This window comes from Aedes albopictus, chromosome 2 (genome assembly GCF_035046485.1).
Source record: "Aedes albopictus strain Foshan chromosome 2, AalbF5, whole genome shotgun sequence".
Classification (NCBI taxonomy): Eukaryota; Metazoa; Arthropoda; class Insecta; order Diptera; family Culicidae; genus Aedes; species Aedes albopictus.
In genome coordinates, this window is record NC_085137.1 from 281429208 (window position 1) to 281450191 (window position 20984).

Below are 20984 nucleotides of genomic sequence, written 5' to 3' on the forward strand. Positions count from 1 at the left end.
GAGCTGTATATTTTCCCAACGCTAGGCTCAGTCCCTTCAATTCAGCGAGTGGTTGTACAACGTGACGTGTTCTGATCGCGGAAATTTACTTCGGGTTTTCGTCCATGTTGGGAAAAAACTTTTCTTTCGACTATAGTGCCATTGAAAATCGGAATACAAAGTGCTGTGTCAAGAATGCATCAATATTATAGTGGTTGAAATACTTGGAAGCTGATAACGAATTCATTAACGTGAAGAAAATCTTCTAATTACGCAAAGGAGTGTAAGTTATAAATTTTGCTTCCTTTGGTAGGGTGGCTGCCCACGTGAATATAAGATGGTGAAATTTATTGTGTTGAAGAAGTAGGATTCATATTTGGTGACAAAAGTGAAAAACATCTATCCGTAATAGCTATTTTGTAATACCAAATTATGAAAAATCAATTATTTTCTCGGCTATTTATAATCTGATATGCTGGTAGGTACTGGTACGCTTTGCGCATGCGTTGTTGAATCATCATTCGTATACCGACAAAATAAATAGGATATTCGGAAAGCGTGCTTACATGTTTTGAACCAAAACATAGACCTTGAAACCGGTCGTGCCTAGTAAGTAGTAAATTATGTTTTCTTCATATGCTCAGTAACAGGAAATAAGGCCGGAACAAATCTTATTTTTTTGGCATAGTATACTCGTTGACTAGTAAAGGGGGGATCAATAATAAATGTATTTGATGGAAAAATACCATAACAATTGGGTGATGGTGGGTTATCGTAATAGAAAATCGAAATTAATAAACATGTAATTATTTAATTATGACTTAGATGTAGATACCATTGTTGCTCGTAAATCGATTAGAAACACTTCTCGATTGTTGAGTCATTTACGAAGTGACAATAGCGTTGATGATGATATTGATTTTCCCGGGTTAGGACGACACCTTCTGTCAAATTTTCATTCATAAAATCGGTCATTGGCTAAATGGACTTGGCTATTGGCTAAATGGACTATTGTAAACGGATTGTCATACGTGTTGTGGTGCGTGCGGCATTTGTTGCACCACATGATAACTGATGGTCCATAAAACGCGTTTTAAAAATAATTCGACAGTAGATGTAGGGTATTGGTTCCCTTATTAAGCATGTGGCTCCCATTTTCATCCTACGAAAAGGATTGAAGCGCTGTTTGTATTGTTTCTTTTTTTGTATGTTTTGTTAGATTTTTTTTAATCTGTATTAACGAGATTTTTAGCCCTAGGCTAGTTCATCTCGGGACCCACACTTTACTTCCCTTCCGAAGGAAAAACTCACATTTGCTGCCACTGTACAAGTGAGTCTTGCTTGGAGATGATGCGCAAATTCTAATAGAACTGATGCTTAAAGCTGCCGGCGTGGCTGTCAAACGCATTTTACAGTAGTACGGTAAAATAGTCCCATCACCGTTCTGTTCGATAAAATATTCACAGATGTCTTGTAAATTTGTCTGATTTCACCGGTTCTTCAATGATTTCTTAGGTTTCACTGATTTTCTCCTGTAATTTAATCGATTTCGCCGTAATACTGTAGTTTGCTTGTCTACAGACCAGTTTCGGTGATTTTTTTCACCGAATACTGTAATTTATTCAAAGGTGTATGAAAACAAAAAGAACGGAATCAAGCGGTGCCGTAGTCGTTTGTTTTCGAATAGGATGAATATGGGAGCGTGAGATTACTGATGACACACATACCCTATACTGAAACGATTTTCCCGAACAATAATTGTTTATTGTAAATATTGATATGATTTGGAAAAAAAGTTGTCCTATAATGTCGCTGACCTTTTTTGAACAATCCTGAGAACCGCTGCAAGTGTTTTAGTGTTGATACATTCTACCGGGGTCTCCAGTTAGCCTAGTGGTTAAGGCTATGGATCGCCAATCCGGAGACGGCCAGTTCGATTCCCGTTCCTGTCGGGAAAATTTTCTGGACTCCTTGGGCATAGAGTATCATTGTACTTGCCTCTTCTTCTTCTTCTTTAGGGCTCTACGTCCCCACTGGGACTTGGCCTGCCTCGCTTCAACTTAGTGTTCTTTGAGCACTTCCGCAGTTATTAATTGAAGGGCTTTCTTTGCCTGCCATGGCATGAATTTGTATATCGTGCGGCAAGTACAACGTGCTGACGGTGGTGGCCAACCGCGCGAGTTATGGAAGGTTAATATTGCTATATACAATTGTGCTTATAATTAGCCGGTGTAGCTTTCGGGTGCTGTCTTGCTCTCTGCCACAGGAAATTTGACGTTAACTGAGGTCCCCGTTTACAAAAATTACGAAGGAGTGAGGAAGATAGCACAAAGTGCTGCATCACTATATACATCGCATAAGAGCGGCTTTAGGACAAAAGGTCGAAGAACAAATGGTCGAAAGACAAAAGGTCGAAGGACAAAAGGTCGAATGGACAAAAGATCGAAGGGACGAAAAGTCGAATGGACAAAAGGTCGAATGGGACAAAAGGTCGAATGGACAAAAGGTCGAATGAACAAAAACATTAGTGGACCAAGTTATCAGCTGGTGTGTCTCACTTAGAAGAATAAATAATTCATGTTGTTGCTCAATGAGAGAAACATTATGGCGCTGTTATAGTAATCATATGTATTTCATCCACTGACATTTCTATTGGAAATTTTTCCTTTATTTGTTTATAGTCTGTTCTTTCAAGTTGTGTTAATGTAGTATTTAATGGCAATTTAGTTTGATGTTTTGTTCAAGATTTTTTCCTTCTTAAATTTATAGGCTGTTCTTTTAAGTTTTGTTACTGAAATAATTATCGACTCTTTAGGTACTTATAATTCAATCAGAAATTTTGCTTTTTTTAATTCAATAGCTGTTCTTCATATATATCCCTTTCGGGACGGAGCACAAAAAAGTGAAATCTCCATACAAATGGCTCAATTTTGGCTCTCCACAACTCTTAGGTTTCCTAACAAAGCAACAATTATATTTCCTCATTTGAAAGAACTACTCTTTATCTTTCGATTTCTAGCTTTGATTACCTAGATAAATCGGAAATAAAAAATATGCGACAGATAAAACTTTTTCATGTTTTGCGGTTTTTGACCACCTTTTGTTTACCTTGTTGTGGTAAATCTCACAGGCAACGTAAACGAAAATTTGTTTACACTTATGCAAGTATAAGTAATGGCTGAATTATTGAAACAGTTTACATCACATAAAACAAAGTCTTAACAGATGAAAAAATATACAAAACTATTACCGCCCAACAGCACAATTGTGCTGGTTCGTCACGAAAGGGATATACTGCAAAAACTACTACTACTTGTGATTACTGATCATCCCCTCTTGGATTGATAGGTAGTTCCTACGAATTACACTGTATAAGTAAATTATTTCTACGAATTTCGACTGTTGATGATTATGTTGGGAGGTATGGCGTTCATAAAGCTTAAGAATCCGTTTTTGAGTTATTCCTTCAAAGACTGAACGCCATACCTTCCAACGTTAAAAATTTAATTTTGTTTGCTCATATAATACCCAGAGATTTGTTCTTATCTAATTAATAGATTGTTTAGCTTATTCGCTGTAATTATTGAAGTTTCAAATGACAATATTTCAATCTATGATTCGTCCTTGTTCTACCCGTGGGCTATTATTTCAAGGAGTACTGTTTTCCACATTTAACTTTCATGAATAACATTACTTTATATCATTCTATTGGCTTCTACTTTCTATCATTCTAGACATCTACTTCGAATTTCAATGATGTAATAAATAGCTGCATATAAGCTAATTGTCGCTTTTCTGTCAAATACTGACCACTTTTTCATGTCTTCCAAATTGTCTTTTGTCAATTATGCCTTTTGTCCTATTCGACCTTTTGTCCCATTCGACCTTTTGTTCTTCGACCTTATGTCTTCCGACCTGTTGTCATAGATTCCATTAGAGCAATATAGTAGACGTTTGCTCGGTGCAAAAGCTTTAACTGTAATACTTTTTAACTGCAAGTCCGCTAAGTGCAACACTTTTGAATTGCAAATCCGCTAAGTGCAACACTTTTGCAGTTATAGTACAACTACCCGTCATAGAAAAACGATATAGTGCAACTCCGATTGTCGTGAAACTTGGTGGGTTCGTAGTTCTTCGAAAATAATTGGACCCGTTTTTATATCGTCATTGGAAGGACCAATTTTCAGAAAAAGGGGTCTCAAAAATCTAGGTTTATAAAAACTAAAAGTATCCAAAAAATCATAACTTTTGAACCAGTTGACCGATTTTAAACTTCTTTTTTTGTTTCGAAGCTATTGAATTATTGTAGTTTTAAGGAAAAATACGTTGAAAGGGACAAACTGAGTTTTGGGTAAAAATTAGCATTTCTAGAGTTGTTTTTTATGTTTTCATGGTCACGGCTTCATGGTTCATTTTTTTTATATATAGGGGTACCCTGGTTTTATATTTTTTATCAGAATATTCATGTTTTTTAGTTTTTGAGATATGATTTTTTGTATATAGAGAGTCATATAATTTTAATACCAGCTACTCTAAAATTGCCTGATATTGTAAGTTCTCATAAAACTATGCCTTGCCACTGGCGTAGCCACGGGGGGGGGGTTTTAGGGTTTAAACCCCCCCCCCAGAGCCAAAATTTTTGAAACAAATTTTCAGTATAAAGCGCTTTGCGACGGAAAAATTTTTCGGCTGCGCCGCTATTTTCAAGCTACGACTACTATTGCTCATTACATTTTACAAAATGTAAGTGTCAAATCGAAAAAGGTACCATTGACCGTTGAAAACCCCTCCCAGAGACATTTTCTGGCTACGCCACTGTGCCTTGCATTGCTTTTTTGAGTGATTCCTGATGTTTTTGCTATCCATAGTTTTATAAGGATTCAAAATATAATCAAATTAAAAAAAAATGTTTTGTATAAGAAAATTTGGCCTTTTATTTTCAAAAAATCATACCTCAAAAACTAAGAAAACCAGCATCCCTGATTTTTCGATATGTTTAATGTCAATATATCAAATATGTCAAATCAATATATGTCAAATTTCCTGAACATTTTGATAGGGTACCCCTTTGGAAATATGTCAGGTTTCCTTAGGGATCTCAAAAAATGGTCAGTGTTCATTTTTAGGTAGTTTTTCGTCGATAACTCAGAAACAAACAGAGATATCGCAATTCTGAGCACATTTTTGCTTCTTTAAGGTCCTAAAATTACCGATTTTAGTAGAATAGAGTATTTTTTTCGTCGAAACAATTTTTGAGAACTTTAGGTCCCGTGGGGAACCACTTAGCCTTGAGATATGGACTTCAAATTTTGACATGATGATTTTTTAGCAAAAACGATCGTTTTGCAATATTAAACTTTTAACATTTCCAACTTTTGCAAAAATAGCAAATAGGCCTATTGATTATCCATCGTCAATCCCATTACTCAAGAACAGGGAAGTGCAGGGCCATGCAGGGTCTCTTAAATTAAAACCAAACCAATCGGCATTGAGAAACACAAAGTGTAACCATCACAATCAACATTCAAATTTAGAGAATACCTATATGTGTAAACTTGAATCTTCTCAAAACTAAGTGTGAAGAATAAGTAATAAATCAAAATTCACAAAAATCTGACAGCCTCATGTGGTCTGAATAGATAGCTATGCATTTATCGGCTGAGCTACATAAACGGACCCATAACACTAGTTTACAGCATTTTTGAACTCGGTAAGCTGATGATCATTTTTGGTGTAGAATCATACTCTGAGAACGAAAACACGAAAGAAAAAAAGTAGAGCGCAATTCTTTTCGACTTTCCATACAAGGTTGATGATTTGAAATTGATTTTTGTCCTATTTTTAAGCGAAGTCACTCACTTCAAACATCTCATTCTCCGTAATCATCCGATTGAGCTGATTTTTTTTACTGTAACTCGCCTACATATGATATGTCAAATATATATTTTTGGAAATTTTGCTAAAATTTAATGTGATCGCCCCTATAACTCGCTAATATCTTGAATTTAATCAATCTGAAGCAAAACCTGCATTCAGATGTTCGAATTGTATTATATTCAGCTTTTAATTTATGAAAAAAGATTTAAAATTAGTTGAACAAAACGCAAGATATTTGAATTTTAATAAATTCCATATTTGAAAAAGTTATAAAACTCGATATTGAGCTAAAACTCGAAAACTGTTCTACTTAAAATTTTTTGAAGGTCGGTTTCGAAATCAGCGCTAAATTGTGCTTCAAAAGTTTTGGTCGTTGACAGATGTTCACGACTTTCGTTTTATTTTGTAAACTAGTGTAATAAGGTGTAATATAGTAACATAATGAACAGGAAACTCAGTATCGTGATTTATTAACTATCGGCTTCATGTTATGCTATGCAATGCTGCCCTCGCACTTACGTCTCCTGGCAACTCTGGATGGATGGACGGATGGTGGTCGATTCTGCGCATGGTATTGATTACTGTCAGTAAATCGCACTCTTCTACATAAACGAACAATTTACATGTGTCGAGTTAGTGGAGTGATAAATACTATGCATTTTTCATTTCGGAAAATTCAGCCAAATCTTTTTAGACTCTCTATTTAATAAGCACCACATTGATTATCGAAATGCGTGTGTTGTGTTCTATATATCCAACATGATTGTTGTAATGCAAAGTCGAAAGTCGAGATCCATCTTACTTTGGTAGTGCCAATGTATGTCAGTATTTCACATCACAATTCAGCATTCTCCAAACGGAATCAGCATCAGCATCGATACGAACCAATAATTTATTGTGAAACAGCGTGTGATTGATTCGATAACATACCAGCACCACCATATTTTAGTGTTTGAAAATTTAGATAAAGATTTACTCTCCCGATACTGGAGGAAAAACTTGTGCGTATGAAAAAAGCATCTAGCAAGTTGCCCATGTAATGCTCAAAGGAATATTTTCCTTTGTTTACTTCTCAAAGGAAATTATCTGGATAGAAAAATATTATATAAAATTATGTTCGGCATATCAAGTGACTGTAAAATTAGGTAGAAATATTTGTACAATCAAGTTGAGTCGTTAATGAAAAAAATGGATGCTGACCCAGCTTTACGTTCATCAGGTGAGAAACATAGTGATTTTTAAAAGATCTAGTCGGAAATAAATTGTGCATCCCGAAGACGAATGATACATACATGTCATGGCCGCGATTATAACTCTGATCATATACAAAGATTTTTTCTAGTGACCCACAATTGTTATCTGAAAATATCGCTTTTTTATTTTGATCTGTATAAATTGATGTGAATAGCATGAGTATGTTGAAAAGCTAACTTATTCGAAAGTGATACAATTATAGAAATAATTGCATCAAGTTCTTCAGAATTGTCTAACGACATGGGACCACTATTCCTAAAACGACAGTGCACCACATTAAAATTGTGTGTGATATTCATATGAACTATTTGCAACATTTGTGTATGATAATGTGTACTTCCATTGAAAGACCACTATATTATACAATTTTTGAGCTTTTTATTCATGACTTGCAGTGCAGTGATTGATCATCGTACCAAATATATTTGATTAACATATAATTTGTTAGTAACTCACAAAATACACTAATCGAAGTACGGTTAAACACATTTGTTGTTGACACAGAAATGTCTACTTTGTGTTCTGGCTAAAGCCACAGGACTTAAGCGTTATTCGCTCTATGGAACGAGATGAGAAAAAATGCGGGATCCTCTACCCTGGAAAAATATCGAGTCATATATTTTAATACAAGCTGCTCTAAAATTGCCTGATATTATAAAACTTCATAAAACTATGCCTTGTATTGCTTTTTTGAGGGATTCCTGATCTTTTTGGTATCCATACATGTAGGGTCTTGTACCATTTGGACAGGTGTACCTATTTTGGGCACATGCCGCTATTACTAAATCAATTTCAAACCGATTGATTTGAGTTTTTGTATAGAGTTAGATACTGTACGTGCCTAACTTTGTACAAATATCCAAATCAATCCATTTGAAATTGACTTAGTTATAGCGGCAAGTGCCCATAATAAGAGCACCTGCCCAAATGGAACAAGACCCTATAAGGATTCAAAATATAATCAAATAAGAAAAAATGTTTTGTATGGCAAAATTTGGCCTTTTATTTTCAAAAAATTATATCTCGAAAACAAAATACATCTTTGATATTTTTTTATATGTTACGTCATTTTCCCTAGAAATCCTCTACATAGAGATGAGCGGAAGTTGCATACGTCGATTCGGCAACGCTGTTTGTTTTGTTTACAACAGCTGCCAACACTTGCTACAAAGCTAGATGTTCAAACTTTGTGCGTGACTTCGTTGTGGTTCAAGTTGTTTTGTTTACATTTTCTAACTATGGTAGATTTTTTTTCCAAATTTTTTTTGAAATATTGCTCCGCTATTTTAAATCTGAAATTCATTGCACAAGTGTTACGCTAATCATATCGGCAGAAGTGAAGCAAGAAGCAGCAATGGAAGTTTTTTCGACAAGTTCAGCAACAAAAGTGTCGCCATAAGCATGAGCTTTTGAAAGCAGAATTAATAAATTTTTATCTTTTTACTAAACATACATATGCCGCCAATTTCTCGATATTAAAAATAAATAATTTTTATTTATTTAGTTCCGATTGCAATACCATTAAAACGACGCCTTCCTACGAACGATAAGCATGTTCATTTGGCTCACACTTTGACAGTTCTCTCTGCACGATTGGATCACAATGGCCGCCTCCGCAGATCTCTATAATGTAGGATTACTTATTTTCCCAAATTTTCTGATAAAAATATACAACCAGGGTACTTCTTTGGTATCGAAACCTTGAAAACGTAAAAAAATCGAATGTATTTGCATATTCCTTGCACAAAAACACAATTTGGCCCATTTAACGTATTTTTCCTAAAAACTACAATTCAATAGCATTCAAACAAAAAAAGAAGTTGAAAATCGGTAAACTGGTTCAAAAGTTATGATTTTTTGAAATTTTTTAGTCTTTAAAAATCTTTATTTTTAGGACCACCCTATCTGAAAATGGGTGACCTCTAATGACGAAATAAAAAATACTGATCTAATTATTTTCGAAGAACTCCGAACCCACCAGGTTTCACGACAATCGGGGTTGCACTATATCGTTTTTCTATGGAATGGTTGCTTATATATAGGGTATTGGTTCCCTTATTAAGCATGTGGCTCCCATTTTCATCCTACGAAAAACAAAGGATTGAAGTGCTGTTTGTTTTGTTTTTTATTTTTGTATTTTTAGTTAGAAGTGAGCACCCATGAAAACAAGAAAAAAACTGATTCAATCGGTGCCGTAATCGCTTGTTTTCGAATAGGATGAATATGGGAGTATGAGATTACTGATGGCACACATACCCTATACACCGTGCCCAATAAGTTCTTATACAAAATACAAATTTAGAAAATATAATTTTATTTCACTTCTGTGATTCATATTTTCAAAATAAATACAAGTTCACAAGAGCCACATAATACTGATTAAATAAAGCATACGGTTTAGAATCACGTTATTTTCTTTTTGTTGTAATAAATCTAGCAGTACACTTCCATTTTCTGAAATCCTTTTTAATTCTACGGTAACTAAATAGAGTCCATAAGGGTAAAATTTTAGTTGTTATCCCAAGTATTGTACCAAATGGATATACTAAGGCTAAAACAATACAATTTTAGTGATGATATGGTAATAAATTGGCAAGTAAGCTCAACTTGGGCAATTTTCCTTGAAAATTATCGTTATATTAAAGATAAACATCATTAAACGTAAAATTTACCATTATAGGTATACACGCATGTTTTAGAAGTGAGAATGGTGTGAATCAACAAGATAAGATGGAGCCATGCTTGTTTAACATAACAAAACCCTTAAAAAAAGGTTAAGGACATTTTTGTTCAATTTACGTTTCATTTTGTACAAAATAAAACGGCTTCATACTTCACCAATACAGAATCTCTTATGATTTCTCTTCTGGTCGTAGTTGCTACTAGCAATGGTGAGGACAGAAACCTAATTTATTTCAACTTAAAACCACAACTCGTTAAAATGAGACGAAATACTAATGAAATGGCGTGCGTGCCAGCTAAAATGGACTTACGACACATAAACGATCAGCAGAGAAGGATAAAGAACAGTTAATTCCAAAACATATATTTGATCAGTGTTAGTTGGCCTTTCAATGCATAAATTCATTTTTAGAATCTTAAATACAGATGTGAAATTAATAATTCAATTTGGATAAAAGAAGGAGTCCAAAATAAAAGTGCTTCGATATTGCTCAAATTCGGTGAGAATGATCTCTACCAAAAATAACTAGACCCGTATTTTTTTGTTTCGCCGTTAGGGTGACCATATTGAAAATAGGGTGGTCCAAAAAACGGCATTTTTCATTTTCAAACTGTCATAACTTATGAACCCAATAGACCGATTTGCAATATTTTTTCACGAATGAAAAGATTATTAGTTCTAGATTTTAGAAATAATATCGCCAAAAAAAATTTAGTATTCATTCATATGAAAAAATCGTCAAAATATCAGTTTTTTTATGATTTTTACAATGTTGGACGACAACAACTATATTTTTTTTATTTTTAAACATTATTTTTTTATTTTTACGTAACATATTAAAAAATAGGAATGTTTTTCAAGCCGGTTTTGAGCTGCATTTTATTTTCAAATTTCAAGTCGTGTGCGCATATACGTATGGAATGACCATGCGCCTCCATCACTTTAAAATAGCTGTTTATTTTATTTATTATTTAGTGTTTATTAATTTTAATATATTTATATATGTATATGTACATGTATAAATATATTAAAATTAATAAACAATACATAATAAGTGAAAATGTCTCGGGCACGGATGGGAAATGTCATAAAAATGCCATTTCGTTATTTGCTAATTTCACTGCACTTAATCGGAAATGTAAATCGGCGACATCACTGATTATCCATAACTAATCAGCGTTATGCGTACGAACAGAAATTTACACCGAAAGTGGTGTAAGTAGAAAACTGTCATGACATTTTTTTCGCGAAATACCGCGACATTTTCCATCTCTGGTCTCGGGTACTAAATTGTAATTCTACACTGAGGATACTGTTCATATGTTTTTCATAGTTTATATCTTATGAATCAGTTATTTTTATTTTTTTCATCATTTCATAGTTCTCGTGTGCTTTTCATACATTGAAAAGCGAAATCCATAAGACTAGTCGTATGAAAAATCTCATAAGAAGCATCGTATGGAAATCATAAGATGTGTTATGAAACACCATTGCTAAAAAACAACAAAAGCTTTTATTGGCTTCTAACCACTTCAACTTCTGAAGCGTTGATGGGCATATGAGTAAAACACGCACTCGCCAACCTTGACGTTCCTGGTTCGATTCCAGGTTGCGATTTTGTTAAATTTGTGCAAAATATTTCATAACAACATGTATGCTAGTCATAAGGCATAGTTTCAGTTTTTATACGTTTTCGGTATGATTTTCATACGAGAGTGTTATGAAAATCATACAGTAACAGTATGACAATAATAGTTGGCGCTTTGAATTCCAAATCATAGTTCATAACTATGATTTTCGCAAAAAATCATAGTTGGTTCGTATGATTTTCGGAATTGCAGTATCCTCAGTGTATAATAGGAACTACTAAATGTCCTTGCGTCTGGTTGGATGGTTAGAACACTTGACTATCACGCCGAGGACCTGGGATCAAATCCCACTCCCGACAAACTCACAAAATGTGAGTTCTTCCTTCGGAAGGAAAGTGGGTCCCAAAATGAACTAGCCCAGGGCTACAAATCTCGTTAATACAGATAAAAAAATGTCTTTGTGACCATAAACTTCATACACTCCCGTGCAAAAGTTTGGGGTCACCCCCTCAAAAACATGGAAATGTTTTTCGGTCATATCTCAGTCATCTTTCATTTAATCCACTCGTTCTTAGACTCATTCGAAAGATAAAGAGTTAAATTTGATTCGTAGGTACTTTTTACAAATTTCATATGAAATTTTTAGTATGAAAAGTTTACATAAACTTACATGTTTTTCCTAAATCTGTACGAAATATTGTTTTCCGTGTAGTTCAAAATTGGGTCGACCAAATTTCAAAATTAAAGTTGCATTAGAACCCTATTTCTATCCTCTTTGAGAGCCATTCATTAGATTTTAGCGGAAAAATTCATAACATAATTTAAATGATCGAGTTAGGTTTGCAAGTCACCGTGCAAAAGTTTGGGGTCACCTTCCACATGAAGTCTGAGTCGGATTTTTATTCAAATCGTCATTGTTTTTGGTACGACATGAATGCACCTCTGGTGTAAAGTGTCGAAAATAAACAAACAAACAAACAAACATTGTTTTTGGTGCAACTCCAATTCCTTCTTTGATATTTGAATGGCAAGACACAAAAATGGTTATGAAATTTTCATAAACTAAGTTCTAGACTAATTTAAGGTAGAAACGGTATATAAAATCCATACTAAATCAGCTAAGTTCGTTATATAAAGTGCGAAAGAGGATAGAATTGAGATAAAAATGACTAATTCGTGAACTCTACCCTATATAACAGTAAGTGTTAAAACCACAAATATACCATTATCCCAAAATCCATAACAACGAATGACATTTCTCGGAATGTACTATTACATTCGAGATTTTGGGGTTTTGGTGCAAAGCAAAGGGATAATTTTTTGATATGGCAAATTTATTAAATTAAAATATGTAACATTGCTGAAACTTATGGATTTTAGGGTAATGGTATGTTTGTGGTTATAACACTTACAGTTATATAGGGTAGAATTCACGAATTAGTCATTTTTATCTCACTTCCACCCTCTTTTGCACTTTATATAACGAACTTAGCTGGTTTAGTATGGATTTTATATACCGTTTTCTACCTTAAATTAGTCTGGAACTTAGTTTATGAACATTTCATAACCAATTTTGTGTCTTGCCATTCAAATATCAAAGAAGGAATTGGAGTTGCACCAAAAACAATGACGATTTGAATAAAAATCCGACTCAGACTTCATTTGGAAGGTGACCCCAAACTTTTGCACGATGCATCATACTAAGGGGTGACCCCAAACTTTTGCACGGTGACTTGTAAACCTAACTCTATCATTTAAATTATGTTATGAATTTTTTCGCTAAAATCTAATGAATGGCTCTCAAAGAGGATAGAAATAGGGTTCTAATGCAACTTTAATTTTGAAATTTGGTCGACCCAATTTTGAACTACACGGAAAACTATATTTCGTACAGATTTAGGAAAAACAAGTAAGTTTATGTAAACTTTTCATACTAAAAAATTCATATGAAATTTGTGAAAAGTACCTACGAATCAAATCTAACTCTTTATCTTTCGAAAGAGTCTAAGAACGAGTGGATTAAATGAAAAATGACTGAGATATGACCGAAAAACATTTCCATGTTTTCGAGGGGGTGACCCCAAACTTTTGCACGGGAGTGTACCTCATCTAGTTCAGATTTAAGAGGATGTTTCTAACTTAGCTGATATCTGTGATACTAAACAATTAATTGCCTCTAGAAGTAATGTAAACTTTATGTACCGTAAAACGGGGTAACTTTGATAGTGAGACAGGCATTGTATACATTATCTTATAACTTCTTATTGAAGTTGAGAAAAAGACAAACGTAGAGCAAAACTATACATATGAAAACCCATCATGCACGTGTTTGCATTAAAACCCAGTTTATATTAAACTTTCTGGGCTAAAAAAATGTTAATATTTTTGCCATTTGTCAACCATTTCAAACAATCTGCTGTACGTCTTCGTTTCAACTATTTTTTCAATGAATGGCATTTTATTCTCGGTAGATTCATCATAGTAGATTCCAGGGGCCTGTAGCATAATGAAAATTTTACTAACATTATTAGTCTTGTAGCTTGTAACTTATAATTTTCTGTTGCATGAAAATACTACAAGTACAAGTTACCAGTCCAATACCACAAGTCGGTTGGACTAATATTATTAGTAGAATTTACAAGTGTATGTTGCATAAACAAACTACAAGTATAAAATATTAGCTATGACTTGTAGGTACTTTTGATTACAAGTCTCAAAGGTCTTGTAAAATAATTTACAAGTTAGATTTAAAGTATTTCAGAAGTCATATTTAGTTTTGAATATATCGATTTACCATTTTGATGAACTCAAAAGATATTATTTATTTAACATGTCAACCTTAATTCCAGTTTTCGATAAATTTGGCAGTATGTATTCGAAACTCATTGAAGAGAAAATTGCGTTGATGTACACTTTGTATCCAAAATATAATTTCTGCTGAGTCTCTCAAGTTCTCCAAAGTTTCTACAATACCCATCTTTGATTGGAGGTTCTTGGTAAAGTTATATATTATGGTCACTGCATAAGCGCAGGCAAAGTTGCAGATGCGAAATAAATTTGAATCAATTGCTTGTATTGCACATCATTAGGCTAATCAAGAGCTACAATATACATACACTAACTCGAATCGAGTTGCGACATATAAAAGTAGGTAAAAGCTCAATTTTTGCATCCCAGATCATTCCGGATTTTAACAAGAAGCAAAATACATGTTGCTAAATCATATACATTGTTTTTCAACCAGTATACTATTAAATCTTTGGGACGTTTTACTAAAAATCTAGGTACTTGCAGTGCCATACTTTGTAAAAAATATTTCGTCAGAGCGGCCGAAAATTATCCAAACAGCACATGCTTTTCTTCATCTATCGTATAAAGAATGCAAAACTTCGGAATAAATGAAGTTTTTTTTCCGGATGTTACGCGGAAAATGCAGAATATAAACAAACATCAACTGCCATTTCAAATTAATTATGAACTGTCGGATGAATTTTGGCAAGTAAATGAACCAAAACAACTTGTATTTTCATGATCACTAATATTACAAGTGCTAATAATATTAGTGGAAAATTGAGCCTGTATGCAACACAAATTATTAGCATTTGTAATATTAGTACTTGTAAAGGTCCCATTAGACATGACAAATATTTGGCCAAACAAGCCCAACAAATGACCAACACAACGTAAATCATGGCAACCTCGGATGAATGTCGGACTACCATGGCAAATATTTGTCATTATGACAAACAGTATAATGGCCCCTTAACTTGTAACTTGTAGCTAATATTATTAGCCCGATTATGCTACAGGGCCCAGATCTGGTATTTTATGCTGTCTCGTAGCAGCGTGTGCAACGCACAAAGAGTTTGTTAATGTAGCATTGGCATTAGCATTAAGCGAGTCGCACAAATTCGTAGGTGGTACAGTCCTAGACCGCTGTTATGAGGGTTGCCTCCTTCCCGTCTCTGACTCTTAGACAAGACTGATGCAATCCTCCAATGGTCGAGCACTGTCCTGGCCACGTCCTTGCGACTGCTGAGGAATGGGAAAGAATGGTTAGTTTTGGACACCTATGAAAAATGTAGACAACTCTACGATCTCTCAGGCCTAGGTGTCACGGGAATTTGGTGTTGTTAGTGGAAGGATAAACTCCAAAGGATACGCTTGGTTAACTATCAGGCACACCTTTGTTAGACTGCTTCAAATCAGTTGTCTGCCCAATTCATCCTGGTTTCCTCGTCATCTTGTTGGCATATGGTTGAATTACTAGATTCTTCGGTTGATAATCTGAAATATAAAATAATATTAACATCGTACGTCAAATAAGCTACATATTAGTGATACGCTCGCCACAGTTACATATTTTTAAAGTATTATTTATATCGTACGATACATTTACCTAAATCCCGCTGAAATAAAATGTTAATTAGCAGTACATTGAAACACAAATACTACAAAACACAAGGAAAAGAGCATCAAACTTTGATCTTGGAATATTTAAAAATACGGTAAATATCAAAAGCAAAATTTTATTTGGTAGATCTTACACCGCAACGCACCATTTTAAGGTGATCTACCCACGTTACGGGGTAGAGTTTGTTAATGTAGCATTATAAATATATTTTTTTTACAAAAATTATGATTTTTGATAGCTAAACTCACACTGTTTTTCTCTCAGTACTCTACAAACTCATTTTTATATGTAGAATTTCGTGAAATATCCATGTTTTGATATACAAATTCAATCTGATATATTCCATAAGGCTTCTCTCATCATGTTCATACTCCTAAGACTTCAAACTGTGATTATTTTTTAGATTTGATGTGTTTTTCAGGGCACTTTCAAAGTTACCCCAACATTAAAATGTGTTTCTCGCTCATATAAAAAAATAAAGTCAGCAAAAATATTTAAAATTATCAATTTTTTAAATTTTAATCGATAACTGATACCCTAATATTCAAAAATATGAAACTAGGAAAAAAAAAACTGTTACATGGAAAAATATTAAGGAAATTTGCTAAAAAACAAACAAAGTTACTTTGTTTTACGGTATTTATATTTTTGTGGAACCTTGATAGTTATTTTTTTTTGTTTTTATTAACGTGTATTTTATCTTAAATGCTAATTCTAAACTTAAAACCTTGATAGTTATGTAATGAAGCTATTCTAAACCTGACTAACCCTTCAGGACGCGCACCGTTGGAAAAAGTACAAAATTACCGAAAACCTTGCTCGTCGTATACAGTACGAGCGCTGTGCAGTACACTAAATTCTTTTTTTACACGATCTTTTTATGTGGTTTTATTTTACACGATTTTTTTTACACGATTTTCTCGAAATTACGCGATGTGTTTTTGGAAAGATTCTTCTCTCCTGGTCGCAAATTACTTCCGATGGGGCTCAAATTTCTACCAGAGATCTCTCTTATCATTCTTGATACCCTGTCAAAATTTTAGGATGATCCGATAAAAAAAGTTTTGAAAACTTTTTTTTACACGATTTTTTTACGCGGAACAAAAAATCACGTAAAAACAGAATTTAGTGTAATAGGATCAAACAGGCGCACGTTCGGAAAGGTTATTTTAACCCTAGTAAGATGTTGGGGTGAATATGACCCGAGCAGGCACGCTGGAGATTCATTACGCCATCGTGGTGCGCCTATCCTGTTATCCTAGAAAGGTTATTTTTCTTCTTCTTTATAGTTCTACGTTCTCACTGGGACTTGGCCTGCCTAACTTCAACTTAGTGTTCTTTGAGCATTTCCACAGTTATTAATTGAAAGGATTTCTTTGCCTGCCATTGCATGAATTTGTACATTGTGAGGCAAGTTACAATGATACACTATGTCCATGGTTCGAGAAAATTTTCCCGACCGGAACGGTAATCGAATCCACCGTCTCTGGATTGGCGATCCATAGCTTTAACCACTAGGCTTGCTGGAGATCATAGGAAGGTTAAGAAGTTTTTTTTTTGATAAACTAGTCATTTTTCGTGGTTAAAGTTGCTTATTCTACAGAAAATTTCCTACCTTCAGGCGTTTAATAATTCTGCAGTCGAATTTACTAGTTGGCAGAGTTTTGACGGTTTTTTCGGTGTTCAAAATGCTATGACATCCATGTGCACAACAGAAACAAGTGTTCGATGAAAAACATTTCAGGTTTAGAAGAACAATATTAAGTGTAGAAGGCAATTTTCTATTCGTACCCATTTTCATTTCATCATTCATCTATTCATCACCCATTTCCATGCATAAGAAATCATGAAATTTTCATCATTGAAAAAGGGCTAGTTTTTTATACGACTGTTGTCTAACAATAATGAGCGTTGGACAGTGAATCTGGCCCTCTATCCAGCGCAAGTACCCACGCTGCTCAAGCCGTAATGCATGCATAAATACGCTGTATATAAAGCAAGCATTACTGTGTATGTCATATTAAAGTTGAAATGAAGATGGAAAGGGTCCCAATATAGCTAACTTTAATTTGGCTTTATTGGCCCTTTCCCACTTTAGTTCAACTGTAATTGTACATACAGGGGGTGGCCAAAATGTTTGGGATAGGCAACTTTTTTTCTCTCACAAAAAAAGCTCAACGAGCTGTAACTTTTCATAGAGTGCATCAAAAAATCTCAAATTTTGACTGATCGTTAACCTATTATATGTGCATCATTGATAATTTGAGCTCGATTGATTAATCTATTGTCAAAATGTCCACTGTGACATCGTTATTATTAAAGAGAATCGGAATAAAGAGAGCCTTTCTTTTGCAGATTGGACATTTAGATATGTTTGTCACCATTTAGCTAAAAATTTGACCAGAGCATTGTGGCGTCATATAGAACGAAATGAGAAGGGTGCCGAACTTTGTGACATGTGATATTTTGAACCACACTAATGTTTATGCAATACAGTATTATTATTCCTATTTTATATATCTCTAACCTAGTTTCACCCAAAATATAGAACTAGCTGTATAACAGTTTATTAAGCTAAAGTTTGCTTAACCCTTATGTGGCCGACAGGGTACCCGGGTACCCAGCGCCCATTTGAAAAACACGGTGTAGAAAAAAGCAAAAAGTTTGTCGGACACATAACGGTTAACTCTTGTACAACAAAATTGTTCGTTGGGTATGTAACTAAAATAAGTTGCATAATGAAGAATAGTTACGTAATGTTCATCATGCAACTCATTTGCCTCTGCAAGCTTCGTTGGATAAATGTACAAATCGTTCTGTAAAAATCTCCATTTTGCAACTCGATGCATAAATAACTATTTTGGTATCTTAACGGCCTACATTTCCTCTGTGTTATTACTGTGAAGGTTATAACACGGCTTGCTTGATTTAATTTCTAGCATGATGGAACACGTGGGTGTTCCAATTGAATCACCGGAAAGCTTAGGGCTTTCAGAAAACCAACCATCACGTCCATCATTTTTAAGGAAAACATGTAAATAGTGGTCCGGTCTCAGCGGAATTACGCATTTTCATAACTCTCTATTGTTGCCTTTTCGATCAGGATAAATTAGAGGCTTGATGATACTATTCCATCCGAAGTTTCGGCCTTAATTGAGACCTTCTTTGGAGAGGTTATAGAGGTATCGCTACGTGATTGTATAAGTTTTAATAAATTTAAATCTTCGCTAAACAAAAGTTGTTAAATAGTATTATAATTAATAAACTCCATAAAATACTTTTATTTGTTTATAGGGGACCACAAACCTCCATCTGCATCTGTTTCGTCATCAAAACATACCACTGAGGCGGATAACCGACTACCCGAAGTAAAAACTGATGTAACCAGGACAAAGGCTGATTCGAAAACTCGAGCAAACGATACCAAAAAGAGAAGCAAAAATAAAAGTTTTATCGCTGGGTTTTTACGGAAACCATCTGAACCAGAAACTACTGCTAAAAAGAAAAATACTAAAAATAAAAAACGAGGTTCACGGTTCTTTAGTCGAAGGAGACACTCGCTATCGGATGTATGGCAAGCCACACTTAAATCTACAACTGCCATGAGTCAAGCAGCAGCTCCAATCAACGGCCAAAATGCCGCTGGCATCGGGCTGGATCCGGGAACTGGGCCACCTAAAGTTGCTAGCGAGGCAGGTATTGCAAACACCACGATACCTGTTGCACCCAAGAAACCAGTGCGACGAGCAGGAGTTAAGCCCCAGCCTGACCGGCCAGTTCGAGCGCTATTTTGTTTAACACTAAAAAATCCGCTCCGAAAACTGTGTATTGATATAGTGGAATGGAAGTAAGTACATATTGCCAAATATTGATTTAAAAAAAAAACATTCATTTTATAATGGAATAAGTTTGATCGCGTTTTAAACTATTAAATGAGATAAAAAGCCCACAACTGTAAGTCCATAAACAATATGAAATTATCACAGCAAAATCCACTACTACACTTGACTCTTAAGGAACAATTTCAGAAACGGAAAATTTGTAGGAATTTCAATTGAGTGTGCTAGAGTTTAACCAGTACAGGTATTTCAACACCGAACATTGTATTGTTGACTTGAGTGATAAATATACAACAATATCAATATTTTTTTTTTTCTATTTATTGTCGACATTGACAATTTCGGTACATTTTTGATTATTATTCATCAAACTCTTAATCGTTCGCTATGTTTTCTTCCGTAGATGTTAGATTGCTACTTGCATCTTAAATAGCAGATACAAAACAGTGTCATTATTTCAAATAAATGGTAAAAGAGGTGTAACTTTTTGAAAAGTGCATCAAAAAATCTATAATTTTTACTGGACGTTGTTCAACTAGTTGTGTATCAATGGTCCAAATTTGGGAAAGAGCGAAATATTGTACATAAAGTTATAAGGATTCTAGGAAAAGTCTTAATGATCCGATAGCCAACTTTGAACTGTTATATCTCCAGATTCGATGAACCAAATGCCAAAATTTTGACCATAGATACACAACTAGTTGATCAACTTCCAGTAAAAATTTTAGATTTTTTGATGCATTTTTCAAAAAGTTACAGCTCTTTTACAATTTTTTGAAAAATGAAATTTTTGCCTGTCCCGATCATTTTGTCTATCCCCTGTATATGCCAAAAAGCAAAAGATCAGCAATACAGTACTTCTGGTATGCTGGTCCTGTTAGGGACGTCCCGCACAAAATCATTTGTATGGGAGCTCCCTTTTCCTGTAATGGGAGGGGTCTCACACCAAGTTAAGGACAATCCTTGATTCCAGAAACACCCAAATACGAATTATCACGAATTTTCGGTTCAGTAGTTTCCGAGTCTATAAGGGTCAGACAGAGAGGCATAAATTTATTTATATAAACATACTAGCTATTCCGGCAAATGTCATACTGCCTGCCCACTGTGTTTTTGACATTTAGCTCCATAGGGAGCCCCCCTTTCTAGAGATGGGAGGGGTCTCACACCATGCTAAGAACCTTCGCTGACCCAAAAACCCACGCATACAAATTTTCACGCCAATTGGTTCAGTAGTTCCTCCAGTCTAGAAGGGTCACACAGACAGACGGACAGAAATTCTTATTATTTTTTATTTTTGTATTGTTCGTTAGGAGTGAGCATGCATGGTAACAAAAAAAACAGAAACA

At 34.5% G+C, this 20984-nt stretch overlaps 1 protein-coding gene across 5 annotated transcripts in view; it reads left to right on the top strand.

Moving 5' to 3' along the window:
* Positions 1–6390: 6390 nt before the first annotated feature.
* LOC109415132 (muscle calcium channel subunit alpha-1) overlaps positions 6391–20984 on the top strand; it is a 94449-nt gene continuing 79855 nt past the window's right edge. Inside the window, exons 1-2 of one of the 5 annotated variants that reach the window (XM_062851924.1) lie at positions 6391–7075; positions 19091–19643. In XM_062851924.1, the coding sequence (XP_062707908.1) occupies positions 7036–7075; positions 19091–19643 (593 nt within the window). In that variant the 5' untranslated portion in view covers positions 6391–7035. The remainder of the gene's footprint in view (positions 7076–19090; positions 19644–20984) is intronic. The other 4 variants (XM_062851922.1, XM_062851923.1, XM_062851921.1 and 1 more) reach the window with 4 other exon arrangements.